This window comes from Amblyraja radiata, chromosome 7 (genome assembly GCF_010909765.2).
Source record: "Amblyraja radiata isolate CabotCenter1 chromosome 7, sAmbRad1.1.pri, whole genome shotgun sequence".
Lineage (NCBI taxonomy): Eukaryota > Metazoa > Chordata > Chondrichthyes > Rajiformes > Rajidae > Amblyraja > Amblyraja radiata.
The window spans coordinates 34,813,706-34,841,561 of record NC_045962.1 but is presented as its reverse complement, the minus strand read 5'-3'; the positions used below and the strand labels follow the sequence as shown (position 1 = coordinate 34,841,561).

General features: G+C 44.6%; 1 protein-coding gene across 4 annotated transcripts in view; it reads left to right on the top strand.

Moving 5' to 3' along the window:
* Nucleotides 1-7,816: 7,816 nt before the first annotated feature.
* The window catches only part of rbms1 (RNA binding motif single stranded interacting protein 1), an 82,623-nt gene continuing 62,583 nt past the window's right edge, over nucleotides 7,817-27,856 (top strand). For 3 of the 4 annotated variants that reach the window (XM_033024141.1, XM_033024143.1, XM_033024140.1), the window contains exon 1: nucleotides 7,817-8,083. In XM_033024141.1, the coding sequence (XP_032880032.1) occupies nucleotides 8,018-8,083 (66 nt within the window). In that variant the 5' untranslated portion in view covers nucleotides 7,817-8,017. Of the gene's footprint in view, nucleotides 8,084-24,299; nucleotides 24,661-27,856 lie in introns of those variants that run through there. The other variant, XM_033024142.1, reaches the window with a different exon arrangement.

Sequence of the window (27,856 nt, the reverse complement as noted above, 5' to 3'; positions counted from 1 at the left end):
GGGGGGTCGGGGGGGTGGGGGCAGGGAGGCTTGTGGGAGGGCGGGGGGCTTGTGTGAGGGGAGAGAGGTGCGGGCGGGGGGGTGTTGTGGGGGGGACAGGGCTGTGTGGGCGGGGGGGAGTGGGGAGAGACGGGGGAAGAGCCATGATGGGGGGAGAGGGGGGCATCACGGGGGAGGTGGGGAGGAGCTAGCGAGAGGGACCAGAGGTGTAGTGGCTGGAATTGGCGCTGCGATGGGGACTCACAGCGGGTGCTGGTTATTCTCCTCCGCCGGGATCAGAGTCTCCACTTTCCGTTTGGCGACATCGACGACATCTCCGATTCCGGGCTGGGCTGGGTCTCCGACTCCGGGCTGGGTCTCTGTCTCTGGGCTGGGCCTCTGACTCTGGGCTGGGTCTCCGACTCTGGGCTGGGTCTCCGACTCTGGGCTGGGCTGGTTCCGGACTCCGACACTGGGCTGCTGCTTGGGGCTGAGCTGCTGCTTGGGGCGGGGCTGCTGTTTGGGGCCGGACTGCTGTTTGGGGCGGGGCTGCTTTTGGGGCGGGGCTGCTGCTTGGGGCGGGGCTGCTGCTTGGGGCTGGGCTGCTTCGGGTCCCTCCGAAAGTCTAGTTGGAAACCTCCACCGGCCATCCTCAGCTCCAGTAAAGAAGTGATGGAGCAGGAAGGGGCGGACCGTCCCCGGGAGTGACAGGGAAAGAGTTCGATCTGCGCACGCGCGGTTTTAAAGTTATTTAAACCTCATTAACTTTTACGACATTCAACCGATCAGAACGAAACTTGGTGCACTCGCAGCATAGGAGAACGGTGAGTGAACTGGCGAAAAATTGTAGCGCCATCGCAAATCATTTTTGGCGCAAATAGAAAGACCGCCAAACCGGAAGATAACAAGATCAGAGTTTTAGTTATGTATAGAGATAGATAGATAGATAGATAGATAGATAGATAGATAGATAGATAGATAGATAGATAGATAGATAGATAGATAGATAGATAGATAGATAGATAGATAGATAGATAGATAGATAGATAGATAGATAGATAGATAGATAGATAGATAGATAGATAGATAGATAGATAGATAGATAGATATAGAAGATAGTAACATAAAAAATAGTTGCTGGAGGAAGTCATTTGGCCCTTTGAGCCTGCACTGCCATTCATCATGAACATCCACCATCACTAACCCGTGCCTGCCTTCTCCCCATATCCCTTGTTTCTGCTAGCCCCTTGAGCTCTATCTAACTCTCTTTTAAATTCATCCAGTGAATTGGCCTCTAATGCCTTCTGTGGCAGAGAATTCCACAAATTCACAACTCTCTGGGTGAAAAAGTTTTTCTCATCTCAGCTTTAAATGGACTTCCCTTTATTCTTAGACTGTGGCCCCTGGTTCTGGACTCCCCCAACATTGAGAACATTTTTCCTGCATCTAGCTTGTCCAGTCCTTTTAAAAAATATATTTTTATTAGAATCATGTATACAAATAGTAGTAATCGACAATTTAATTACAGATTTCTTACATAGCTTCAATTTTTTTTTTTTTAAAGAATAAAGATAAAGAGAGAAAAAGATAAGAGAAACTATAAACTAATAGAGAGAAAAAGAAGACGAAAAAAGAAATTACAAATAATAAGATTGTGGAGATAGATCCAGGAGATATTAAGTATAATTATTCATCCAATCCCAAACTCAAGTTTCAACCTTGATTTTGTGCTAAACCAATTCACTTTTTTAAGAATTCAATAAATGGAGTCCATATTCTAACAAATAATTCTGGTTTGTCAATTAAGACAAATCTTATTTTTTACAAATGCAAGGTCTCAGTCATTTCCGTAATCCACATTTTAATTGTGGGGGCTGCTGTTTTTTTCCAAAATTTTAGTATTATTTTTTTCGCAGTTATTAAACTGTAATCAAGAAAGTGTCTCTGACTTATCGTAAAGTTTATGCTTTGTTCTGATAATCCTAATATTATTAATTTTGGATCTGAGTCCAGTTGGTTACATTTTTGACATTACAAATGTATATAAATTATATACATGTCCAGTCCAGTATAATTTTATACGTTTCTATAAGATCCTCTCTCATCCTAAATTCCAGTGAATACAAGCCCAGTCTTTCCAATTTTTCCTCATATGACATTCCCGCCATCCTGGGGATTAACCTCGTGAACCTACGCTGCACTGCCTCAATAGCAGGGATGTCCTTCCTCAAATTAGGAGACCAAAACTGCACGCAATACTCCAGATGTGGTCTCACCAGGGCACTGTACAACTGCAGAAGGACCTCTTTACTCCTATATTCAAATGCTCTCGTTATGAAGGCCAACATGTAATTAACTTTCTTCACTGCCTGCTTTACCTGCATGTTTACTTTCAGTAACAAAGGACACCCAGGTCTCTTTGTACTTCACTTTTTCCTAATCTGACACCATTGAGATAATAATCTGCCTCCTTGTTCTTGCCGCCAAAGTGGATAACCTCACTTTTATCTACATTATTCTGCACCTGCCATGCCTCTGTCCACTCACTCAACTTGTCCAAGTCACCCTGCAACCTCCTAGCATCCTCTTTGCAGTTCACACTGCCACCCAGCTTTGTGTCATCTTCAAATTTGCCAGCGTTACTTTTAATCCCATCATTTAAATCATTAATATATATTGTAAATAGTTGCACCCCAGCACCGAGCCTTGCGGCACTCCACTCGCCACTGCCATTGTGACAGGGACCTGTTTATTCCTACTCTTTGTTTCTTGTCTGCCAACCAATTCTCTATCCATATCAATACCCTACACCCAATACCATGTGCTCTAATTTTGCCTGCTAATCTCCTGTGTGGGACCTTATCAAAAGCTTTCTGAAAGTCCAGATACACTACATCCACTGGCTCTCCTTCATCCATTTTACTTGTCACATCCTCAAAAAATTCCAGAAGATTAGTCAAGCAGGATTTCCCCTTCATAAATCCTTGCTGATTTGGACCAAACCTTCTACTGCTATCCAAATGAGCCGTTATTACGTCTTTAATCATTGACTCCAGCAACTTCCCCACTACCGATGTCAGGCTAACTGGTTTATAATTTCCCGTTTTCTCTCTCGCTCCTTTTTTTAAAAGCGGGATAACATTAGCTACCCTCCAATCCACAGGAACTGATCCTGAATCTATAGAATATTGGAAAATGATCACCAATCTGTCCACGAAATCTAGAGCCACCTCCTTGAGTACCCTGGGATGCAGACCATCAGGCCTTGGGGATTTATCAGCCTGCAGGCCCAATCAGTCTACGCGTACTATTTCTCTCCTTATGCAAATTTCTTTCTGTCTCCCTAGATCCTCTGTCCTCTCGTACATCTGGGAGATTGTTTGTGTCCTCCTTAGTGAAGACAGAACCAAAGTACCTGTTCAACTCTTCTGCCATTTCCTTGTTCCCCACAATAATTTCACCTGTTTCTGCCTTCAAGGGACCTACATTTGACTTTCAAATCTTTTTCTTTTAACATACCTAAAGAAGCTTTTACTGTCCTTCTTTATATTCTTGGCCAGTTTACCCTCATACTTCATCTTTTCATCCTGTATTGCCCTTTTTGTTTCCTTCTGTTGTCCTTTGAAAGTTTCCCAATCCTCTGGCTTCCCGCTACTCTTTGCTATGCTATACACCTTTTCTTTTAGTTTTATTCCATCCCTAACTACCCTTGTCAGCCACGGTTGCCTCTTACTCCCCTTAGAATCTTTCTTCCTGTTATCAATAAACAATCCAATCTTCCCATTCCTTCATTATTCTTATCCCACCTTTGCATTCCTGCTAACAATCACAATGAGCACTCTTTATTTTATACCGAATCTGTGCCGACCATCGATCCCCCGTTCACTATCCTGCACACGAGGGACAATTTACAATTTCTACCGAAGCCAATTAACCTACAAACCTGTACGTCTCTCTCGAGTGTGGGAGGAAACCGGAGCACCCGGACACATCCAGCATTCCCTCGATTATCCAGCTGGTTACAGGCTCAAAGACTTCATAGCAGAGTTGTCAAAGATAAGTTCCTTTTTTTATAAAAACTAGCTGACTTTGCCCAAACCTATTACTCTTTTCTAATGCCACTGTGACCACTTTCTTAAAAACAGACTTGTATTTTCCCCATGTCAAGTAAACTAGTCTGAAGTTTATCATTCCTCCCTCTGTTTGTAAGAAATGGAATTGTTATCTTTTAATCTGTGGGACAAGCAAAGAATTTGTGGAATTTTGGTAGACAACAACTCACACATCCATTATTCCTAACCTAAACCTTGCAGTGCGTTACATCCAATTCCATTCATTATACCAACACTACTTACTTTTAACAAAACTTTTTTTCCCCAGCTAGTGATTCACATTTGATCTGTGATTTGCTATTAATTCCAGCATTATTTCCAGCCTTGGTCATTTTTTGCTGAATTCTTAAAAAAATCTTCCAATCTTGTTTCCTGCTTCATGTTTGTTTCTTTAATTGAATGCTAGCTTTCAAATTATCACGTCTGCCCTGTTAAGCCTAATGACTTAAAGGGATAGGACTTGTTCTTAAACTGTGGCCAAAACCTTTGAACATTAGCCATTATCTGTAGAAACAAGGAACTAAAGATGCTGGTTTCCAAAAAAAAAAAGATACAAAGTCCTGGAGTAACTCAGCGGGTCAGGCAGCGTCTCTGGAGAACATGGAGAGGTGACGTTTTGGGTCGGAGCCCTTCTTCAGTCTGATTGTAGGGGGGTTGGGAGAAAGTTGGAAGAGATAAGAGGCAGGACAAAGTCTGGCAGATAATAGGTGAACACAGGTGGGCGGGGGGGGGGTTGTTGATGGGCAGATAATTGAACGAAAGTTTTCTGTCTAAGCATCTGAGGTAGATTCACAGTCCATCAAAATCAAAAAAATGCCTCACATCTTCTTTAATTGTTTAGATTAAAGACCGTGGTTTCATATTGAACTAAATCATTTTCCGTTTTATTTTTAAATTGTATCAGATTATACTGCTCTTCATTAAAGGCCACATAACAGCAACATCATTAATCAGCTGCTTCTCTTTTCACGATACCTGCACACAGCATTCTCATGTCAAGACCATGGGTTTGCCCACCATGCAATTACCACTCGTTTAGACTGTGCACTCCAATGGCCCCTTTGATTAACCTTTGTTCAATATGTCTTTCCCTGTAACCTTCTTAACCACCTTGAGTCAGCCGTGAACCTGGAATGTGATGATGGGCAGATGGAGCCACGTGGGTTGGGGAAGGTGCGTTATGAGGGAGGAGAAGATGTAGGGGAGGAAGATGAGGAGGAGAGAGGAAGAAAAGGGGGAGGGGGGTAGGAGGAGGAGAGAGGGAGAAAGAGGATGGTAGAGGAAAAGGAGGGAGAGGTGGGTAGAGGAAAAGTGTGGAGGAGGAGAGGGGAGCAGGAAGAAAGGGGAGGGAGGAAAGAAAAGGGATCGAGGAGGGGAGTGGAAAAGAAGTGGAAGAGAAAAAGGGGAGAGGGGAGTGGAGTGGGGAGGGTGGGAGGAGGAAGTCGTAAGGGAGAGGAGAGAGAGGTTGGGCAAGGGGGGAGAAGAGATGGGGAGAGGGGAGATATAAGGAGAGCAGAGATGTTGTTCTTCGTATTCTGCCTGGGTAGTCTACAACCTGATGGTATGAACAATAAATTCTTCAATTCAGCTTGCCAGTTCTGCCTACGTTCCTCTGACCCTCATGAGCCCTCTGTCACTCAGTTCCATTCCCTTTCCCCCACCTAGTTCCACCTGCCCACCACCCACACACCTCTGTTCCCTCCTCCCAACCGATTCTAGCCGTCTGCTGTCCCACCCTTATCTGCTTCCACTTATCACTTTCCTTACTTATCAGATTCCAGCATCTGCAGCCTTTTGTGTCTCCGCATCGCCTTCCAGCCTCCGTCTCTCTCCCCCACTCCCTCCCGGCTCTATCCACCTCTTTCTTCACTCTCCTTATCTGTCTCTTCCCTTCACCCACCAGCCGTTGTCTCCCGAAGCCCATTCTCAATCCCAGCTCCATCTGCCCATCCGAGGTTTCTGTCATAGGAGCAGAATTAGGCTATTCAGCCCATTGAGTCTACTCTGCTATTCAGTCATGGCTGATCTATTTCTCCCTCTCAGTCCCATTCTCCTGCCTTCGGCCAATAACCTTTGACGTCCTTGCTAATCAAGAACCTGTCAATACCTGATTTAAAAATACCCAATGACTTGGTCTCCGCAGCCATCTGTGGCAATTCCACAGATTCACCACCCTCTGACTAAAGAAATTCCTGCTCATCTCCTTTCTAAAGGCACTGTATGTCCGTTTATTCTGAGGCTGTGCCCTCTGGTCCTAGACTCTTCCACTAGTGGAAACATCCTCTTCACATCCACTCTGCCACTGTTGTCAGGCAACTGAACTATCGGCAACAATGCAGTCCTGACCCACCATCTACCCCAGTGGAGACCCTTGGACTATCTTTGATCAAACTTTGCTGAACTTTGCCTTGAACTAAACGTTATTCACATTATTCCCTTTATCATGTATCTGTACATTGTGGATGGCATGATTGTAATCATGTATTGTCTTTCCACTGACTGGTTAGTATGCAACAAAAGCTTTTGTAGCTTAGTACACGTGACAATAATCAAAACTCAAACTTAACTCAATCCAGGCCTTTCACTAATCGGTACATTTCAATGAGGTCCCCCCATCCCCTCATCCTTCTAAACTCCAGCGCGTACATCTGCAACCCTCCCTCCCCATCTCCCTCCACCTGGCTCTATGGTTCCCTCCCCCCTTCCTCCACTCTCAGTCGTGATCCTGAGATTGATCTAAAACGTAGAGCATCCCTCTACATCCACAGATGCTGCCCAACCCATTGAATTCCTCCAGCAGTTGTTTTCTTTCATTTAAACAAATTTTACATCTTTGCATTTTACTAGTAAATATATTGTTCAAAAAGACCAGTCTTTTTAGGAATGCACCAGGTATCAATAGATAATAGACAATAGACAATAGGTGCAGGAGTAGGCCATTCGGCCCTTCCCCCCGCCATTCAATGTGATCATGGCTGATCATCCCCAATCCTGGAATATTTGCTTTTCCATTGTTGAACATGTAGGAAGGAACTGCAGATGCTGTTTTTTTTACTGAAGATAGACACAAAATGCTGGAGTAACTCAGCGGGTCAGGCAGCATCTCTCGAGAGAAGTAATAGGTGACATTTTGAGTCTGAACCCTTGTTCCAGCACTTTGCATCTTTTTGGTAAATTAGCATCTACAGTATCTTGTGCTTCCCTTTATTCTACCCAGATAACTTTTTCACACAGACGGAGGTGGGTATATGGAATGAACTGCCAGAGGAGGTAGTTGAGGCAGATACTATAACAACATTTATAAGACATTTGGACAGGTACATAGATAGTAAAAGTTTAGAGGGATATGGGCCAAACGCGGGCAGGCGGGACTAGTGTAGATGGGACATGTTAGTTGGCATGGGTGTAGATGGGACATGTTAGTTGGCATGGATGAGTTGGGCCGAAGAGCCTGTTTCCACGCTGCATGATTCTAGGATTCTGTCCAGTTTTAGTGCATAATCACTTTGTTTGTGAGTTTTGCACTGATTACACCATTATTTAATCTTTTAAATGTTCGTGTTTAGAGCTTCAATGCAAGAAAATTGTTCATAATTGGTATCTTTCTTAACTGAAAACAATGGCTCCTCTTTTTTTTTGTATCACTTTCTGCAGAAAGGATTTGCCTGCGTCTGCCCCAGGCATAATGCCATTCATTCATCAGTGTGATCTCAGCCTTCCTCCTCCCTCTACCCTGTGGTTGTACAGACTCCTCCCAATACTCAGGCCTACTGATCTGCCAGGGACTGTCCGTGTACAGCAGTGAGTTATGTGGCGTTCCCCCTACAAATTGGCCGGCTTGTAGACTCGCTGTTCGAGCTTCGCTTCCTGTGGAACATAATCTCCCCTGTGCGGCTTGTTGGTGTGACACCCAAGATCGGTAAAAGATGCTGCTGTCTGTGCCACCGATGGGATATGGCCCTCGCACACACCGTCTACAGCAAGCTAAAAAGGTAACACAAAGGCTTTTCTCTCTTGCTTTTGGCTCTGGTTCTGCTCCACAGTGAGTCGGCGAGTGAGGCTTTCATCAATCTCGCTCTGAAAAAATTGAAGCACGTAGTTCTTTGGGCAGGGTTTTTTTTTAATTTGAAGGAAGTGACTGAGAAGGAAGTTGCAGAAACACAGGCAGGCTCATCAAAGGAAGGCTTGTCATGTTCCCAGCAGTGGAATTCTTAGAACAGTCGCCAGGCCAACATCTTTGCACAACTCTGGTCTTCTTAAAATCTACATTCATTTTCATTCTTCAGCGCGTAATGTTTTGTGAATCATGTCAGTCACTGGGAAAGGCGGATAATTGAAAAGTAGTTAAAAAATGCTGTAAATTCTTTGGGGTTTTTTTGCTTAATTTGTAATTGTGGGGGAGGTTTTCTCAGCTGTGGATTTGACAATTGTGGAATGTAATGGCCACCTCTGAATTCAGTGGGTGGATAACTTTTTTTGTAGTCATTATTGCATATTTGTGAAGTTAGACACAATTTACAGAACGATAAAATGGTTCCCATGTAACTTGCTGAGGCAGCGGGTAGATTTTTCCAAAGGAATCTTGCAGTCCCATTTTAGTTTAAATTCATCAGAACGGCTGTGTTAATATGTGTACGAAGGAAATGCAGATGCTGGTTTGCACCGAAGGCAGACACAAGATGCTGGAGTAACTCAGCGGGTCAGGCAGCATCTCTGGAGAACAGGAATAGGCAACATTTCAGGACGGAAACCTTCTTTAGACTGAAAGACAGAGGGGGGGGGGGGGGGGGGGGGGGGGAGGGGGAGGGGGAGAGGAGGGAACTGGAGGCGAGAAAAGGCCAGAACAAATCCGTGTTAATATTTTCAATATGTCCATGGAATGAGAAGAGTGTGATAGAGAAGTGGAATAATAGAGCATATTTTTGTGTCTAAATCATTTAATTGGATGTTTACATTTTATTCATGTTTGGCCTCCATTACAATTTTCTTTTATCAGTTAAATGGCAATTTATTCATGTTTATCATTTAAACACTGCTGTTAATCCCCAGATACATCATACCGTGTGGCCAAGAATATTATTGAACTGGCCAATAACATGTTCTTGATCCACAGGAAACCTAAAGTAAAGCCTATCATTATTTTGGTCCCGCCTAAACAATTATACCTGTTGCAATGTGTGGAATAGTTTATCAAAAGGGACACATTTATAATGAATTGCCACATGAATCTAGTGGTCGCTTACCGAGGAAGCTGAAGTGATCTACCAGTCCCGAACGTTACACAAAAAATACAAAGGTGACAAGCTGATAAATAGGCTCAATGCTTCCGGCCATTCCTTTCAGCTCACAGCTGTGTTAGAATATGGGGAATGAGTACAGGTCAAACTGGGGTGACTCGGATATTTTAAACAATCAACAATACCATGTTCTCATCTCATGCCTTTCATGTAGTGACATGTCCCAAAGCTCTTTACAGAGAGGTGCCATCGGACACGGTTAGACTGTGAGCCTTGCAAATGGCCACAAGGACAGATAGCTCCAGATTCAAGGACAGTTTCTTCCCATCTGTTATCAGGCAACTGAACGGTCCTCTCACCAGCTAGAGAGCGGTCCTGACCTACCGTCTACCTCATTGGAGACCTTTGAACTATCTTTAATCACACTTTATCCCGCACTAAATGCTGTACCCTTTATCATAGTCATAGTCAGTCATACAGCGTGAAAACAGGCTCAACTGCCCATGCTTCCTTCCTCATCTATGCTGGTCCCATCTGCCTGCTTTTGGCCCATATCCCTCTAAATCTACTACTATTAATTAATCTATCCTTTATCTGTGGACGGCTCGATTGTATTCATGTATAGTCTGTTCTTTGACTGTATAGCATACAAACAAATGCTTTTCACTGTACCCCAGTGCCTGTGACGATAATAAACTAAACGGAACTAAAATGGCCAAAAGCTTGCTCAGAAAGCAAGGCTTTATGGCACATCTTAAAGTGGAAAGAGAGTTAAAAAGGTAAGGTAGACAAAAATGCTGGAGAAACTCAGCAGGTGAGGCAGTAGCTATAGAGCAAAGGCAATAGGCAACCTTTCGGGCCAAAACCTTTCTTCAGACTGATGTGAGGGTAGGAGGGGGGGGGGGGGGGTCAGGAAGAAGAAAGGAAGAGTCTTCTTTCCAGATCTCAGGACAGATTATACACAGGATGTCCTCAGAAAAAAAATACACAAAATGCTGGAGTAACTCAGTAGGTCATGCAGCATCTCTGGAGAACATGGATGGATAGTGATGTTTTGGGTCGGGGCCCTTGTTCAGATTTTAATAGTGGAGTGACAAAATGCTGGAGTAACTCAGCGGGTCAGGCAGCATCTCTGGAGAACAGGAATAGGCAACATTTCAGGACGGAAACCTTCTTTAGACTGAAAGACAGAGGGGGGGGGAGGGGGGGAGATGTAGAAGGTACAGAGAACATAAATGAAAGATATGCAAAAATCAATGATGATCAAGGAAAGGTAGAGCCCACAATGGTTTATTGTTGGCCATGGGGAAGATGATAATGAATAGTCGAGTAAAACTCAGCTGGACGACAGTGAAACGACTTGGGTGTGGGAGGGACAGAGAGAGAGGGGATGCAAGGGTTACTTGGAGTTAGAGAAATGAATAGTTATACTGCTGGGTTGTAAGCTGCCCAAGCGAAATATAAGGTGCTGTTCCTCCAATTTGCGTTTGGCCTCACTCTGACAATGGAGGAGGCCCAGGACAGAAAGGTCAGTATGGAAATGGAAAGGGGAGTTAGTGTTTGGCAATCAGGATGCAGATAAAAGGATTTAAGAAGGAATTGCAGATGCTGGGAAATCGAAGGTACACAAAAATGCTGGAGAAACTCAGCGGGTGCAGCAGCATCTATGGAGCGAAGGAAATAGGCAACGTTTCGGGCTGAAACCCTTCTTCAGTCGTTCGCTCCATAGATGCTGCTGCAACCGCTGAGTTTCTCCAGCATTTTTGTGTACCTGCAGATATAAGGAACTGCAGTGCTGGATTCTTGAGTAAAACACAACGTGCTGGTGTAACTCAGCAGGTCAAGCAGCATCAGTGGAGGCAATTGAGTGTTGTGAGGCTGAAGCAGATTTTAGAGAAAAAAGGTCTATCCATAGAGAGTTTTAAATTCAAACATTAACATTTTAACACTGAGGTGTTCCTTCACCATGGACCTTTGTAGTTTTGCAGGCACAGGAGTGTTGGATGAATAAAACATAGCACAAGGTAGGATACAGACACAGTGTTTTATTTTAGGTCGATGAGTGAGGGATAGCAGAAGTTCACGTTATTCTCTTCATCATGTACCTGTACACTGTGGATGGCTTGATTGTAACCATGTATTGTCTTTCTGCTGACTGGTTAGCACGCAACATAAGCTTTTCACTGTACCTTGGTATATGTGACAATAAACTAAACTCAAACTCAAGTGCTTTGGAATGTGCCTGGGAGGCGATGCCAATGGTAATGGTGGAAGCAGATATGATTGCGGCATTTAATAGACAGTTCAATGGTCCAATGGTACTTTATTGTCACATGTACCTAAATACAATGAAATTATTTTCTTGCATACAGTTCAGTGATGATCCTGCCATACATCAGGCACAATCATACCATGTACAAGACGGAAGGACACACATACACAAGTACATACACAAGCCGCCACGTTTTAGGTGCCATCTTGTACACTTCATGTCCAAAATTGTTTACATGGATGTGCAGGGAATGGAGGGATATGGATCACATGCAGGCAGAGGAGATGACTTTAGTTTGGCATCATGTTCGACACAGACATTGTGGGTGGAAGGGCCTGTTCCTGTGCTGTATGTTCTTGTCCTATGTTCTATGAATAACAAAGATGTGGATGAGGGTTATAGTGACCCAGAGCTGAGGAAGATGCAGAGTTGTTTGACATTACGGAGGTGGAAACGGATAGTCTTAATTACGATGGGATTTGCCGCCAATATCTCATCTGTGGATGAAATATGACACCACTGTTGTGACAGTTTTGTTCAATTTTAAGGAGTTGCCAGGATGAGGTATAAATAATCAGATGTGTATCAATTTGTTTCTGGATTTGAATATTCTTGTCATTTCAAAAAATAATAATCATATCGGGTGATTAAAATTACTGCGTGCAATTAATTTTTGTTTTGTCAATTCCAGTAACTGGGAAGATAACTCTTTTCAGGAGATAATTTATTTCCCAATCCAAAGCACAAAGTGCTGGAGGAACTCAACAGGTCAGGCAACATCTGTGGAAGGAAATGGACTGACGATGTTTCGGTTTGGGCCCCTTCTTCAGACTGTCCCTCCCCCTCCATAGGTGCTGCCTGACCTGTTGAGTTCTTCGAGCTCTTTGCTTATTACTCAATGAGACCGAAGAAGGGTCTCGACCTAAAACGCTGTCGATCCATTCCCAATGCAGATGATAGACGACCCACTTTCTTAAAAATGATAATTTTATAAATAATAATTTAAAGTGATACAAGATAATGCAGTTGCTGAAATCCTGAGCTAAATATAGTTCTGGATGAATTCAACGGGTCAGGCAGCATCTAGGGAGGGGATGGACAGACGATGTTTTGAGATGGGATCCTTCTACAGTCAATAGTCTTGTTCTGGCCCCCCACCCATTGCAATAAGACTGAAGAAGTGTCCCAACCTAAAACGTCGTCTATCAGTTCCCTCCACAGATGCTGCCTGACCTGTCGAGTTCATACAGCATCATTACTGTGAGAAGGCTGGAAGCTGTTGTGAGAAGGCGGTTTTGGCTGTTTTTAAAATGTCAACGATTAATAACTTCAGAAATATAGGTGGAAATGCGACGGGAAGATGTTTATCGTCACCAGGAGAAAAATGTGAGTAGGATGTGTGAAACTGGGAAGGCTGTGGCCTAGCATTTGGAAGAAGATAGGAATTAACCAGATTGGCACACACACACACACACAGAGACACAGAGACACAAACAAGACGAAGACTTTTAGTTATATAGAGATACCAACATCTAGTGTCATAGACACATACATCACGGGAACATGCCCTTCGTCCCAACTCGTCCATGTTGACCAAAATGCCCCAATCTCTTGCACCTCCTTAACTTATTATCTGCAAGATAATCATTTTTAAGAAAGATTTTTGTGGCACTTTAGTTCTCTGGCCCAAACTCCAGTCTGTTCAGAGAAAGATAGGAAAGGTTGAATCTGACTGGCATGGAGGCTGATGCTGTATTTTTCAGTCCCATTCACCAGATCAGCTGAAAACCTCTTCCTCTGCGACAATCAAGATTGCATGTTAGTGCCAGTGTCGGAATTGAAAACATAAACTTGGCCAACATTTCAAGAGTCATAAGACACAAAGTGCTGGAGTAACTCGGCGGGTCAGGCAGCATCTTTGGAGAACATGAATAGGTGACGTTCCAGGTTGGGATCCTTCTCCAGATCAGCAAACAGAAGAGTTTTAGATAACGTGGTCAGTGTAAATTATGTTTAGGCAACAGAGTTTCCAACGCAAGTGTTTCAGCAATGGATGAGCTTAGGGAGAACAGGACTGAGGGATGTTATATTTGATCAAAACACAAAGTGCTGGAGGAACTCAGCGGGTCAAGAAGCATCTGTGGAGGAATGGACTGCCGATGTTTCAGGTCGGCACCCTTTTCAGACTGACTGTAGTATTGGGAAGAAAGCTGAAAAGGAGAGCTGGGGGGAGGGGTGGGACAAAGCCTGGCAAGGTGGCGCAGTGGTAGAGTTGCTGCCTTACAGCGCCAGAGACACGGGTTTGAACCTGACCTCGGGTGCTGTCTGTACGGAGTTTATACATTCTCCCTGTGCCCAGATGGGCTTTCTCCTGGTACTCCGGTTTCCTCTCACTTTCTAAAAATGTGCAAGTTTGTAGGTTAATTGGCTTCTGTAAAATTGTCCCCAGTGTGTAGGATAGAACTAGTGTACCGGGATCACTGGTTGGCGCAGACTCGTGGGGCGATGGACCTTATTTCCACACTGTATCTCCAAACTAAAAACTAAGCTAAAGTGTTTGGAGGATACAGGTGAGGAGAGGTTTACTGGCAGATGGGTGGAGTAAGTGACAAAGGCTGAAGATGAAAAGGAGACAAAAGGTTGTTAGATATGGAGAGAAGAGGAGGAGTGAAATGTCAAAGCCATTGGGAGGGAATATGGGTGTAAGGGGGTCAGGGGGAGAGAAAAGAGGAGAGGTAAAGGGGAAATGAGGGACTCGGTGATGGGAATTAGCGTACGGAAGAGGGAAAGGAGATGGTGACTGATTACGTCTTGCACTGGCCCAACAGAAGCTGTAGGTACAAAGAACTACAGATGCTGGATTCTCCAGAGATTCATGTTCTCCAGAGATGTTGCCTGACCCGCTGAATTACTCCAGCACTTTGTGTCCTTTCATGAAACCACTTTGCTGTTGCCTGGGGAAGGATGGAGTCAGATGTGCGCTTCACCTTCCAGCTGCTGTGATAGAACCAAACCCAGCATCGCGTGTCATTGGGACTTTGTTGGAAGTACATCTTGCGTGGGATGTGATCAGATAATAAGGTTGCAATTAGGCAGGTTAAGCCGGAGACATTGGCCAGGGAGAGGGCTATAATCAACGCTGAGAGAATAGAATTTGCGGTGAGGGTAGAGAGTGTCTTTGATCTTCCCAGAGTTTAAAGGGAGATAATTTTGTCTCATCCCGGACTGAGTGCCTGATAACCATCCTGACAACACAGAAGATGAATAAGATGTTATTTTGTCAAACTAAACAGATACTGTCCTGGAGCGTTATTGTTGTCTGGTATGGAACATTTGAGTTGTTGTGTAGAGTCGAGCTCCAGCATAGTCCGAGCTGCTGCAGGCTAACATGGACCATAGAACATGGAATATATAACATAGGAAGAACACATCAGTTTTCTCCTAAGTACCAAGACTGGAGAACCCTATAGTACTGGGTGGCACAGGGGTAGAGTAGCTACCTCGCAGTGCCAGAGACCCGGGTTCAATCCTGACCACGTACAAAGTTTGTACGTTCTCCCTGTGACCTTGTGTGTTTCTTCCAGGTGCTTCAGTCACCTCCCACACTCCAATGATGCGCAGGTATGGGGGTTAATTGGCTTTGGTAAAATTATAAAATTATCCCTCGTGTGTAGGATAGTGCTACAGTACAGGGATCGCTGGTCAGCATGGACTCGGTGAGTCGAAAGATCTCTTTCCACGCTGTAAAGTAAACTAAACTAAACATTTATTGATTTAGGTGGCTTGTACCTTGTACCTTCCGAAGAGTCCACCAGGACCAATACTGGAAGTTGGACAATTTTATACTGGACAATTTTTACATTTATCAAGCCAATTAACCTACAAATTTTCCTTCCTGCTTTCTTCCCTCCCCTTCCTTACAATCAGTCTGAAGAAGGGTCATGACCCAAAATATCACCGACTCATGTTGTTCAGAGATGCTGCCTGATCCATTGAGTTACTCCAGCATTTTGTGTCCTTTTTTTGTAAACCAACATCTGCAGTTCCTCGTTTCTATTATTATAAATTATTGGGGGATTTCTATCCCAATAGTGTCACTGAGTCATACAGAGTGGAAACAGGCCCTTTGGCTCAACTTGCCCGCAATAACCAGCATGTCTCATCTACACTAGTCCCACCTGGCCCATATCTCTCTAAACCTTTCATATCCATGTTCCTGTCTAAATGTTTATTTAATGTTGCGATAGTATCTGTGTCACCTATCTCCTCTGACAGCTCGTTCCATACACTCACCACCCTTTTGCTAAAGGGGTTACCCCTCAGGTTCCTATTAAATATTTCCTTCCTCACCTTCAACCTATGATTCTCGATGCCCCACTCTGGGCAAGAAACTCTGTGATTTTATCCCATCTATCCCTCTCATGTTTACACAATCTATTCCTCTCTTGGAAACACACACCACCAGACTCAGGAACAACTTCTAATGAGGAGCCTCGACCCGAAACGTTAACGACCCAGACATAGGTAGAGATGCTGCCTGACCCCTTAGTTACTCCAGAACTTTGTGTCCTTTGGTGTATTAACCATCCTCTGCAGTTCTTTGTTTCTTCAGCAGCCATCATAATCAAAGACTTGTCCCTTCTGCTCCCGTTGCACTGAGGTACAGAAGCTTCAAAGCACGCACCACCAGACGCGGGAAAAGCTTCTTCCCCTCTGTTATCAGGCTTCTGAAAGGTCCTTCCATAAGCTTGGGTACTGTCCGATTCACCACTACCCCATTGCGGACATTGGACTTTGTCTATAGAACGGATGCGCTACAATGCTGAGAACTATATTCTGCACTCTGTATCTTCCCCTTTCCTCTACCTATTGTAGTTGAGTTGGACTTGATTGTATTTATATATAGTGCTGCTGGAGTCTTGCCATGTTGATGATAATGTGCTAGAACCATTATCTATTCCTCACTTGTGCTATTTACTTCAAGTATATTTTGTGAGCTTGCTCAGCAAATTCCTGCAGAGCAAAATGTTCCTGATGTTTGCAAGAGATAGGGTGTGAGATTGTACTGTGAAATGCTCTGATCTGTTTCATCTGTGACGGCTGTTTCTCATTTCTCTGAGGCAAAATAATTTGCGGCGCCTGGTGACTGGGTGGGGTTTGGGACTGATGTGATCGCTCTTTGTAGGGATGGCACCTAGTAAAAGTCCACCACAAATTTTCCAGCCCCCTTGGTTCCAGAGCCTTGCTGGATTATCGATTTTGCCGGACCTCCGAGAGGAGTCCAATGGTACGGGACGGTCCACCTAGGCTGCCAGGGGGATCGAGCTAACGGCCCGCAAAGTTGGCTTCTGATGTCGGCTATGGGAACGGATCTGCCGGCTTCAACTAGACTGGAGTTCCAGTGCCTGCTGCAGGGGACAAATTCAACCCGCCATGGAAGTTCCTTGTGTTTAAAATTCCTGGGTACATTCTATCGCACGGGTAAGAAAGCCACACAGGAGAAGACAGCACACGGGTGCAGTGGAAAAGAAATGGCCACGGCAGATTAAAACCTCAGCTCCAGATCCCATGAACTATTGCTATTGAGGGAGTGCAGCGTAGGTTCACGAGGTTAATTCCCAGGATGGCGGGACTGTCATATGACGATAGAATGGAGCGATTGGGCTTGTATACACTGGAATTTAGAAGGATGAGAGGAAATCTTATTGAAACATGTAAGATTATTTAGGGATTGGATATGTTAGTGGCAGAAAAACATGTTCCCAATGCTGGGGGAGTCCAGAACCAGGAGCCACAGTTTAAGAATAAGGGGTAGGCCATTTAGAACGGAGGTGAGGAAAAACTTTTTCACCTAGAGATTTGTGAATCTGTGGAATTCTCTGCCTCAGAAGGCAGTGGAGGCCAATTCTCTGGATGCTTTCAAGAGAGAGTTAGATAGAGCTCTTAAACATAGCGGAGTCAAGGGATATGGGGAGAAGGCAGGAACGGGGTACTGATTGTGGATGATCAGCCATGGTCACAGTGAATGGCGGTGCTGGCTTGAAGGGCCGAATGGCCTACTCCTGCACCTATTGTCTATGTCCAGACCAGAGCAAGCAGGCAAAGAAACATTCTGCTGATAGAACATAGCACAGTACAGCACAAGAACAGGCCCTTGGGCCCACAATGTCTGTGCTGAACAGGATGCCAAGTCCAAATCTTACTTGCCTGCATATAATCCGTATCCCTCCATTCCCTGCATATCCACATAATGACCACATAACATACTCTCTGACTGCACATACAGAGCTGCTTCAATTTCAATGGTTCAACGGTGCATTATTTGTCACGTATGCAAATGCACAGTGAAATTCTCTGCATATTTACACATGCGGGCGCTGCCAAACGTTGGCGCCATTTACAAAGTCCGGTCCACCAGTGTGCTCAGTCTACTGGAGTAGTTTCCAATCCAGGAAAGCCCCAGGCTCCTGCATGGAGCCTTTGACCGGATTGGCCCGTGAACTGACGTCCCTCTCCTCGTCCGTCCATCATTGTGTCCCGGGGGCGTCTCCTGCAGCCGACCTTGAAAGCGCTGGAGGCATTACCACGGTTCACCCTCTGACCGGTCCTTGCTCCTCCATTTCATGGCGAGCTACATAGTGCTTCTGTGCCTGTCTCTCAAATATAACCAGGCACATTCTATCGGGGAGACTAAACGGAGGTTGGGCGATCGTTTCGCCGAACACCTCCGCTCAGTCCGCAATAACCAACCTGACCTCCCGGTGGCTCAGCACTTCAACTCCCCCTCCCATTCCCAATCCGACCTCTCTGTCCTGGGTCTCCTCCATTGCCAGAGTGAGCAACAGCGGAAATTGGAGGAACAGCACCTCATATTCCGCCTGGGGACCTTGCGTCCGGATGGCATTAACATTGAATTCTCCCAATTTTGCTAGTCCTTGCTGTCTCCTCCCCTTCCTTAACCCTCTAGCTGTCTCCTCCCATCCCCCCACCCTCCCATCCGCCCGCCCTCGGGCTCCTCCTCCTCCCCCTTTTTCCTTCCTTCTCCCCCCCACCCCCCATCAGTCTGAAGAAGGGTTTCGGCCCGAAACGTCGCCTATTTCCTTCGCTCCATAGATGCTGCTGCACCCGCTGAGTTTCTCCAGCAATTTTGTGTACCTTCGATCTTCCAGCATCTGCAGTTCCTTCTTGAACACATTCTTCTTTCATGTTCATATGCTACATAGTGGCTCGCCACTGCTGTACACATCGTTGTGCTATTGGAGTGTTAAGTGCAAGGTCTGCAGTAGTACATGGATTATCCAGCAATGGGCATTGCAGTAGGTGTTGCATTGTCTGGGTCTGTGTGCCACAGTCGCAGGTTGTTGTACCCTCGATGGAGCCTCATTTGTGTATTGTCACCCTTGACCGCCTGACCCCGGTTCGCAGTCGGTGGAGACATCTTCAGTTCACATTGCTTGTATGAAAAGGCCATTCTTTGAGAGATCTTATGACTGCTTTGATTCCAGGGAGGTATTGATGTGAAGCATTTACTAATTGGAAAGGTCACAATTTGCCCATTATGCAGTCAAATCTTAATCATAACAATAAAGAGATGTCTTTAGCCCCACTGTGCATTGGCCCAATCTCATTGCCTTTATAATGTGACGATTTGATTATCCTATGGACTTGTGTCGAGTAAAAGATAGAACTAAATTAAAAGTACATGCTCTCATTTTGATTAAAAGAAGAGGAGGGCAGATGATGAAGTGTAACTAAAGCACAGCTCTCAAGATTCAAGAGTATTTAATTGGCATATGTACCCACAACAGAACTATGAAATTCTTACTTGCTGCAACTTAGCACAGGCCTGAAAACACAATAACACACAGATAATATATAATCAAAACCCAGTAAAAATCAATATTCTGTTTGAGCCGCACATTTCCCCTCACATAAAGCAATGTCCTCTGGCTCTCGATTCCTTGATCCATTCACCCTCTTTGGCCCAATGATTACCGGCAGTTGCAAGCATGAATTAAATATGTACTCAGCAGCTAAAGGAAGTGAGGGAGGAAATGCAGTCAGCTCGGACTATCATTTTCCAGTCTAAACTCGGAGTGGCGGAAAACGGGAAGGTTGCTGATGTATATTGTTGTTTTAAAAAAAACAGCAAGTCAGCCTAACATCAGTAGTGTGATAGTTATTGGAAAATAATTATGAGGGATGGCATAAATTAAAATATAAGAAGGGACAACTGTTAATTAGGATGGCACAGTGGCGCAGTGGTAGAATTGCTGCCTTACAATGCCAGAGACCCGTGTTCAATCCTGACTGCAGGAGCTGTCTGTACGGAGTTTGTACGTTCTACCTGTGGTGGCGTGGGTTTTCTCCATGTGCTCCGGTTTCGTCCCACACTCCAAAGATGGACATGTTTGTAGGTTGACTGACTTCAGTAAAATGATATATTGTCCCTAGTGTGTAGGGTAGTGTCAGTGTTTGGGGTGATCACTGGTCAGCGTGGACTCGGAGGGCTGAGGGCCTATTTATCCGCTCTATCTCTAAAGTCTAAAGCAAAGTCTACATTTAAAACAAGGCACAAAATGCTGGAGTAACTCAGTGGGTCAGGCAGCATCTCTGGAGGACATGGATAGGTGACATCTCAGTCGGCACCCTTCATCAGACTTGGTTTAGGATTCAGGTTAACTTTGGGTTTATTACTGATAACAGAGGGATGAATGGAGTGAGGATCTGCTGGACTCAATACTCAAACTATTACTTTTCTTGGGTACAGGTCAATTATCTGGGCTTGTATATAGGTGCTCAGATTATAAAATGATCTAATAATATTAAAAGTGGCAGTGTGTTTGGCAGTGACAAAGCAAGCTTCAACTGGAAGAGACCAGGTGTCTTCCTGGTGTCTAGGAAGACACCAGCCCGATCAGTACTTCTTCTCCCTGCACCTGTCCAGCAGAAGGTACAGACGTTTCCACCAGATACCAAGTGTGCATCAATAGCTCGGTTGTCAGGCCTCTGAATGGTCCTACAATAAACTTGGTTCTGTCTAATTCACCTCTACACGATTGTGGACATTGGACTTTGTCTATGCAACTGATGTGTTACAATGCTGAGAACAATATTCTGCACTCTGTATCTTCCCCTTTGCTCTACCTATTGTACTTGAGTTTGACTTGATTGTGCTTATTCATAGTATTATCTGATCTGTATGATAGCATGCAAAGATCTTTGCTGTACCTTGGCATATGTGACAAAAATAATATAAACTAAAATATCAATAGACTGGTTCGTTGGAGTCAAATGTGGCAAATTCAGTTCATTCTGAATTGTTAGCTTATGCATTTTAAGAGAGCTAACAATAAGGTGATAATTGTAATTGTTAGGATATAAGGAGTGAAGAGAGTTAATGGGACCTTCAGGCGCATAATCATAAATCAGGGGTCAGATGATTCAAATAACATGAAGCATTTTGTCTTTATGGAATTTGAGTATGTGAGCAATGTCATCATTCTCAAAAGGACACAAAGTGCTGGAGTAACTCAGCGGGTTAGGCAGCATCTCTGGAGAACATGGATAGGTGACATTTGAGACCTTATTTTCAGACTGATTGACTCATTCGCAAACTACATTGATCTCTGTTAGGCCACTGTTAGGCCACATTTGGTTTACTTTAATTTATTAGTCACGTGTACCAGGGTACATTGAAAAGCTTTTTGTGGCATGCTATCCAGTCAGCGAAAAGACTATACATGATTACTATCAAGTCGTCCACAGTGTACAGATATAGGATAAAGGGAATAATGTTCAGTGCAAGATAAATTCCAGTTAAATCCGATTAAAGATATTTTGAAGGGTAGATGGGAGGTCTGGAGTGCTCTCTCCTTGGTTCAGTTGCCTGATAACAGCTGGGATGAAACTGTCCCTGAATCTGGAGGTGTGCGTTTTCAAACCTCTGTACCTCTTGCCAGATAGGGAGAGGGGAGAAGAGGGAGTGAGCGGGGTGAGACTATTCCTTGATTATGCTGGTGGCCTTGCTGAGGTAGCATGAAGTGCAGATGGAATCAATGGAAGGGTGAGATATCTGAAGTATTGTGCACAATAACCACACACCAGAAAAGATGCGTTGGAGTAATGTGAAGATGTTGTCATCACCAGAAACTTGTATTTATGAGGAGAGGCTGATCAGATCACACTGTGGTATTTTCTTTCAACAGAAGATCCTGAGCAATACAAAATTTTGAAGGACTGAGAGTGGACAGGATGGACCTGCTCCCTTAGTCGAGGTTAATGACTAGTATTTGAATGAAGGATTAGTAGAGAGGAAAATTAGTTTCCCCCTAAAAGGGGTAGGTTTGGTGAGTTGAGTTTAGTTTAGTTTAGTGATACAGCATGGAAACTATAGAAAAAAAGGAATGACAAAGAAGATTTACGAGGATGTTGCCAGGACTCGAGGGCCTGAGCTATAGGGAAAGGTGGAGCTGGCTAGTACTCTATTCCTTGGAGGGCAGGAGAATGAGGGGTGATCTAATAAAGGTGTACAAAATTATGAGAGGAATAGATCGGGTAAATGAACAGTCTCTTGTTCAGAGTAAGGGAATCGAGAACCAGAGGACATAGGTTTAAGGTGAGTGGGGAAAGATGTAATAGGATGCTGCGGGGTAAATTTTTACACAAAGGGTGGTGGGTGTATGGAACGAGCTGCCGAAGGAGGAAGTCGTGGCAGGGACTATTGCAATGTTTAAGAAACATTTAGACCATTAAATAGATAGGGTTGGTTTAGAGGGATATGGGCCGAAGGCAGGCAGGTGGGACATGTAGATGGGTATGGGCAAGTTGGGCTGAAGGGCCTGTTTCCACACTGTGTGACTATTATTAACTGCAGATGCTGGTTTATACCAAAGATAGACACAAAGTGCTGGAGTAGCTCTGCGGGTCACACAGCATCTCTGGAGTAATAGGACAGGTGAGGTTTCGGGTTGGGATGTTTCGTCAGACTGAAAGTTTGGGGTGGAGGGGAAAGGTAAAGTGCTGGTGGCGAGAAAAGTCCAGGGCCAGCCACAAATGCCACAGGCAGGGTGGTGCCTGGTTGGTCCATTGTTGGCTTGGGAAGGTGTGATCTCCAGAGGGAAACAATGTGAAGAACAGCATGGAAACAGGCCCTTCGGGTCCATGCCGACCAACGGTTACCCGTACACCAGTTCTATCCTACACACTAAGGAGAATGAACAGAAGCCAATTAACCTACAAACCTTGGGAGTGTGTGAGAAAACCATTGCATCTGGTGGAAACTTACGTGGTCACAGGGTGAACGTACAAACTCCGTTCGGACAGCACCCGAGGTCAGGATTGAACTCTGGGCTCTGGCACTGTGAGGCAGCAACTCTTCCGCTGCATCACTGTGCTGCACTAAGATCACTGGAGTGAATTTCATGAACTCATTGGTTTAAATGATGCTGGAATCAGAAACCCATGTCACATTTCAAAAATTCTTGAATGAGCACTTGAAGAGATGTGACCTCTGAGGATGCAGACCATAAAAAGGAAATGTGTGTAGCCTCAGTAACACTTGTGGTAGATGTGGGCATAGTGGGCCATCAAACTTCCTTTTGTGCCATGACTTTCTTTGATTCCAATTCAATTCAATTCAATTCAATTCAATTCAACTTTAATGTCATTGCACAAATACTAAGTATGGGTACAACGAAATGCAGTTTTGCGTCAGTCCGTAGTAGTAGTGCATATAGAAATTTAAAAAAAAGAAGATACAGAATAATCAAAAATACAGAATAATTAAACAATGGGGACGGAGGGACCGGAGAAATCTATCGGCGGGACTCCGAGTTCAGCAATGTGATGGTATAATTGTAGAAGCTGTTCCTCATCCTGCTGGTACGAGACCTGAGGCTCCTGTATCGTCTCCCTGATGGGAGGAGGGCAAACAGTCCATGGTTGGGGTGGGAGGGGTCTTTAATGATCTTCCCAGCCCGTCTCAGACACCGTTTCCGGTGGAGGGCATCCATGGCAGGGAGCGGGGCACCGATTCCATGGGATATATTCCAGAACTTGTTGCATTTCCAACCTAAAAAAAGACACAAATTGCTGGAGTAACTCAACAGGTCAGGCAGCATCTCTGGAGAACATGGATAGGTACAAAGTGCCGTAGGAACTCAACCAGCATCTGTAGTTGCTTGTTACTCCAGCACTTTGAGTCTTTTTTTTAAATAAACCAGCACCTGCAGTTACGTGTTTCCATCCTTACCCCACTGAGTTACTCTAGAACTTTGTGTCTTTTTTTTGTCAACCAGCATGTGCGGTTCTCTGTTCCTCCAGCACTTTGTGTGTTCTTGTCAATCAGTATCTTCTTCCTCCTGTACTCTGTGTCAATTTTTCCCCCTTTAAAAAAAAAAAAAAAATCCCATTTGCACAAGCGCCTGATCTGGTAAACTCTCCCTCCAACGGGCCGGGAGGATCTGATGGTTAGTGGTTGGAATGCCAAGTATTTATGTTGGAACCTACCATTGCACTGAGAGGAAGGTCTACTTTCTCTTCGAGAAGTTAGGCTTGGGGAAGCTGCCTTAAAACACAGAGTTGGCAGCCAGTCACCTGTGGAGTGGGGCAGTGGGGGAGAATGGGGGTGTGATGGGTCGGGGAAAGGTGCAGGGTGCAGGGGTGGGACGTGTAAGGGTTGGCAGGGTGTGTGGTGATCCCTGGTTGTGGGCTGGTGGAGAGGGAGGAGGGAGCCGGGGCTGCGGGGAGCCGCGATGAGGTGAACACAACGCCAGCAACCGGTTGCAACGCTCAAACTTACTCCTTGCGACTTTATTTTCTTTTACTTTCCGTTAGTGTGTGTGTGTGTGTGGAAACGTTCGCCAGTTGCGCTGCATTCACGGGAAAAAGGCTCCCCCTGAAAGAATAGTCGGGGAGGGCGTTTTCCTGCTTCCCACTTCAAATGAGTGGAGCGCCCGTGTTGTAGACTCAGGCAACTTGTCCCCTTTGTCAAACTTATTGCACCAGTTAAAGAATGATCTTCCCAAGTCATCCCGTCAGAAATCCATCGAGCAAGCAGGTGGGCTTTAAACCTTTTTTTTTGCCGGGGGGGGGTTATATAATGTTTTTTTTATTATTAATGTATTTTTAGCACAGTAATTGGTCTTGCACTGAGGGCCAGCAAATGGGTTCTGTCGTAACGGCTGCCGCATTGGTTAAGATGTAAGTCGCTCTGGTATTGGACTTGGCGGCTCTGCATATTTCCCCTTCCATAATGGGCCGGATCACAGAACAACGCCCACACTGCACAGAGCCTGACACGTTCACGGCAAGAAAGGTCTGCGCTCCTACTCTGCTTTAGCTTTACGCCTATTATTCTCACTCATGTGTACCGAGTTACACTGCAAAGCTTTTGTTTTGCATGCTATCCAAAAAGACTATACCACACATCAAAGGTAGACAAAAATGCTGGAGAAACTCAGCGGGTGAGGCAGCATCTATGGAGCGAAGGAAGAAGGGTCTCGACCCGAAACGTCACCCATTCCTTCGCTCCATAGATGCTGCCTCACCCGCTGAGTTTCTCCAGCGTTTTTGTCTACCTTCGATTTTTCCAGCATCTGCAGTTCTTTCTTAAACATACCATACATCAATGTTCTCTACAACCATCAGGCTATTGAACAACTGCAACCTCCAAATAGGCTCTGAACCACATATGGACTTGGGGGTCTTATTTTTGACTTTGCACTATTATTGTTTACTTATTTGACTGTTTCATATATATAAATGTGTGTGTATATATAATATGTATATGTTTCTAAACATTTTTATTTTTAGAAACAAAGAACTGCAGATGATAGGCACGAAATGTGTGTTAAAGATAGAGTCATGGGGATATGGTGAGAAGGCAGGAAAGGGGTACTGAATGTGGATGATCAGCCATGATCTCAGTGAATGGCGGTGCTGACTCGAAGGGCCGAATGGCCTACTCCTGCATCTATTGTCTATTGTCTATTGTCTAAATGCTAGAGTAACTCAGCGGGTCAGGCAGCATCTCTGGAGAAAAGGAATAGGTGACGTTTTCGGTCGGAACCCTTCTTCAGACCCAAAACCACAAAACGTCGCCTATTCCTTTTTGCCAGAGATGCTGCCTGACCTGCTGAGTTATTCCAGCATTTCGTGTCTATCTTCGGTATAAACCAGCGTCTGCAGTTCTTTCGTTCACAAAGAACTGCAAATGATGGGTTTTTTCCAAAAATAGGCACAAAGTGCTCAGGTCAGCATCCTTCCTCAGACTGAAAGTAGGGGATGGGGGGGGGGGGGAGAAAATGTTTGTTGGTGTTTACTATGGTTTTTTACAGAGTACTATTTTAAACTATCTGTTGTGCTGCTGCAAGTAAGAATTTCATTGTTCTGTTTCGGGACATATGGCAATGAAATATTCCTGACTCTTTGTGTTTCCACTAGTGGGAGAGTCTAGGACCAGAGGGCACAGCCTCAGAACAAAAGGACAGACATTTAGATAGGAGGTGAGGAATTTCTTTAGTCAGACGGTGGTGAATCTGTGGAATGCACTGCCACAGACTGCCGTGAAGGCTAAGTCATTGGTATTTTTAAAGCAGATTTTGACAGGTTCTTGATTAGTAAGGGTGTCAAGAGTTATGGGGAGAAGGCAGAGGATGGAATTGAGAGGGAAGGATAGTTCAGCTGAATAGTGGGATAGACTCAATGGGCCTAATGGCCTAATACTGCCACTATGACTCATGAAGTGAAACACATGTACACTGGGTGGAGAAAAGGACACAAAGTGCTGGATTAATTCAGCAGGTTAAGGAGCATCTCTGAAGAACATGCATAGATTTGGGACAAGACCCTTCTTCAGACTACAATAGGTAGGGCAAAGGGGAAGATACGGAGTGCAGAATATAGTTCTAAGCATTGTAGCACATCAGTTCCAGAGACAAAGTCCAATGAGCACGATGGGGGAGAGGTGAATCGGACAGTACCCTAGCTTATGGACGGACCGTTCAGAAGCCTGATAACAGAGGGGAAGAAGCTGTTCCTGCGTCTGGTGGTGTGCACTTTTAAGCTTCTCTAACTTCTGCCGGAGTGGGGAGTAGAACATGCCATGATTTGGCAAAATTGAAAGGCGGAGTAGACCTGATAGGCCAAATGGCCGAATTCTGCTTCTAGAACTTATGAACTATGAAGAAGGAATGACTGGAGGTGGCCAAGTCATAGATTATGTTGAAAAAATGACACAAAATGCTGGAGTAACTCATCGGGCCCAGGCAGCATCTCTGCCGAACATGGATAGATGACATTTCAGATCGGGTCTCTCTTCAGACTAATTATGGTTGATCAGGCTGACTGTTGATTATGTTGGCTGCTTTTCATTTATTTTATGACTGACATCATCAGCGTCTCCGAACCACAAGATTGAATGCATGCAAAATAAAGCACAAGATACGTGTTGCTGCCCATCGCACACGCTATAGTTAACTATTTGTTCACAGGGGACCAAAAATGTCGACTGCAGCCAAAGTTAATTGGCGCAAAGAATTTCTTCAGTAGATGGAAGTTCAGGCATTTCATTTGGAAGAAATGTTCTGTTAGTGAATGGGGAACTGTGTGTAATGTGGAATAATTATTTAATCCAACAGTTTGAATGGTATAGATAAAATAGACAGAACCTTTTTTTCCCAGGGTGGAAATAAATCAAATACTAGAGAGTATTATTTTAAGTTATTGGAGATGTGCAGGGCAGGGCTGTCAGGGGTTATGGGGTGAAGCTTGGAGAATGGGGTTGAGGTGGAAAGATATATCAGCCATGATTGAATGGCAGATTAGATTTGATGGGTCGAATGGCCTAATTCTGCTCCTAGAAATTATGAACTATGTTTTTTTTATACAGAGGGTGATGGGTGTCCATAACAAGCTGCCAGGAGTGGTGGTGGATGCAGATAAGATAGTGGTGTTCAAGAGAATTTTGGATAGGCAAATGGATATGCAGGGAATTGGGGGATATGGATTATGTGCAGGTAGACAAGGTTTGGTTTAGTTTATTTTTAATTTAGAGATACAGCGTAGAAGAGGCCCTGCGACCCACTGAGTCTGCGCTGACCAGCGATCCCTGTATATTAGCACCATCCTACACACAAGGGACAATTTACATCTTCACCGATGCCAATTAACGTACAAACCTGTGTGTCGTTGGATTGTGGGAGGAAACCGGAGCACCCGGAGAAATTCACGTTGTCACAGGGAGAACATACAAA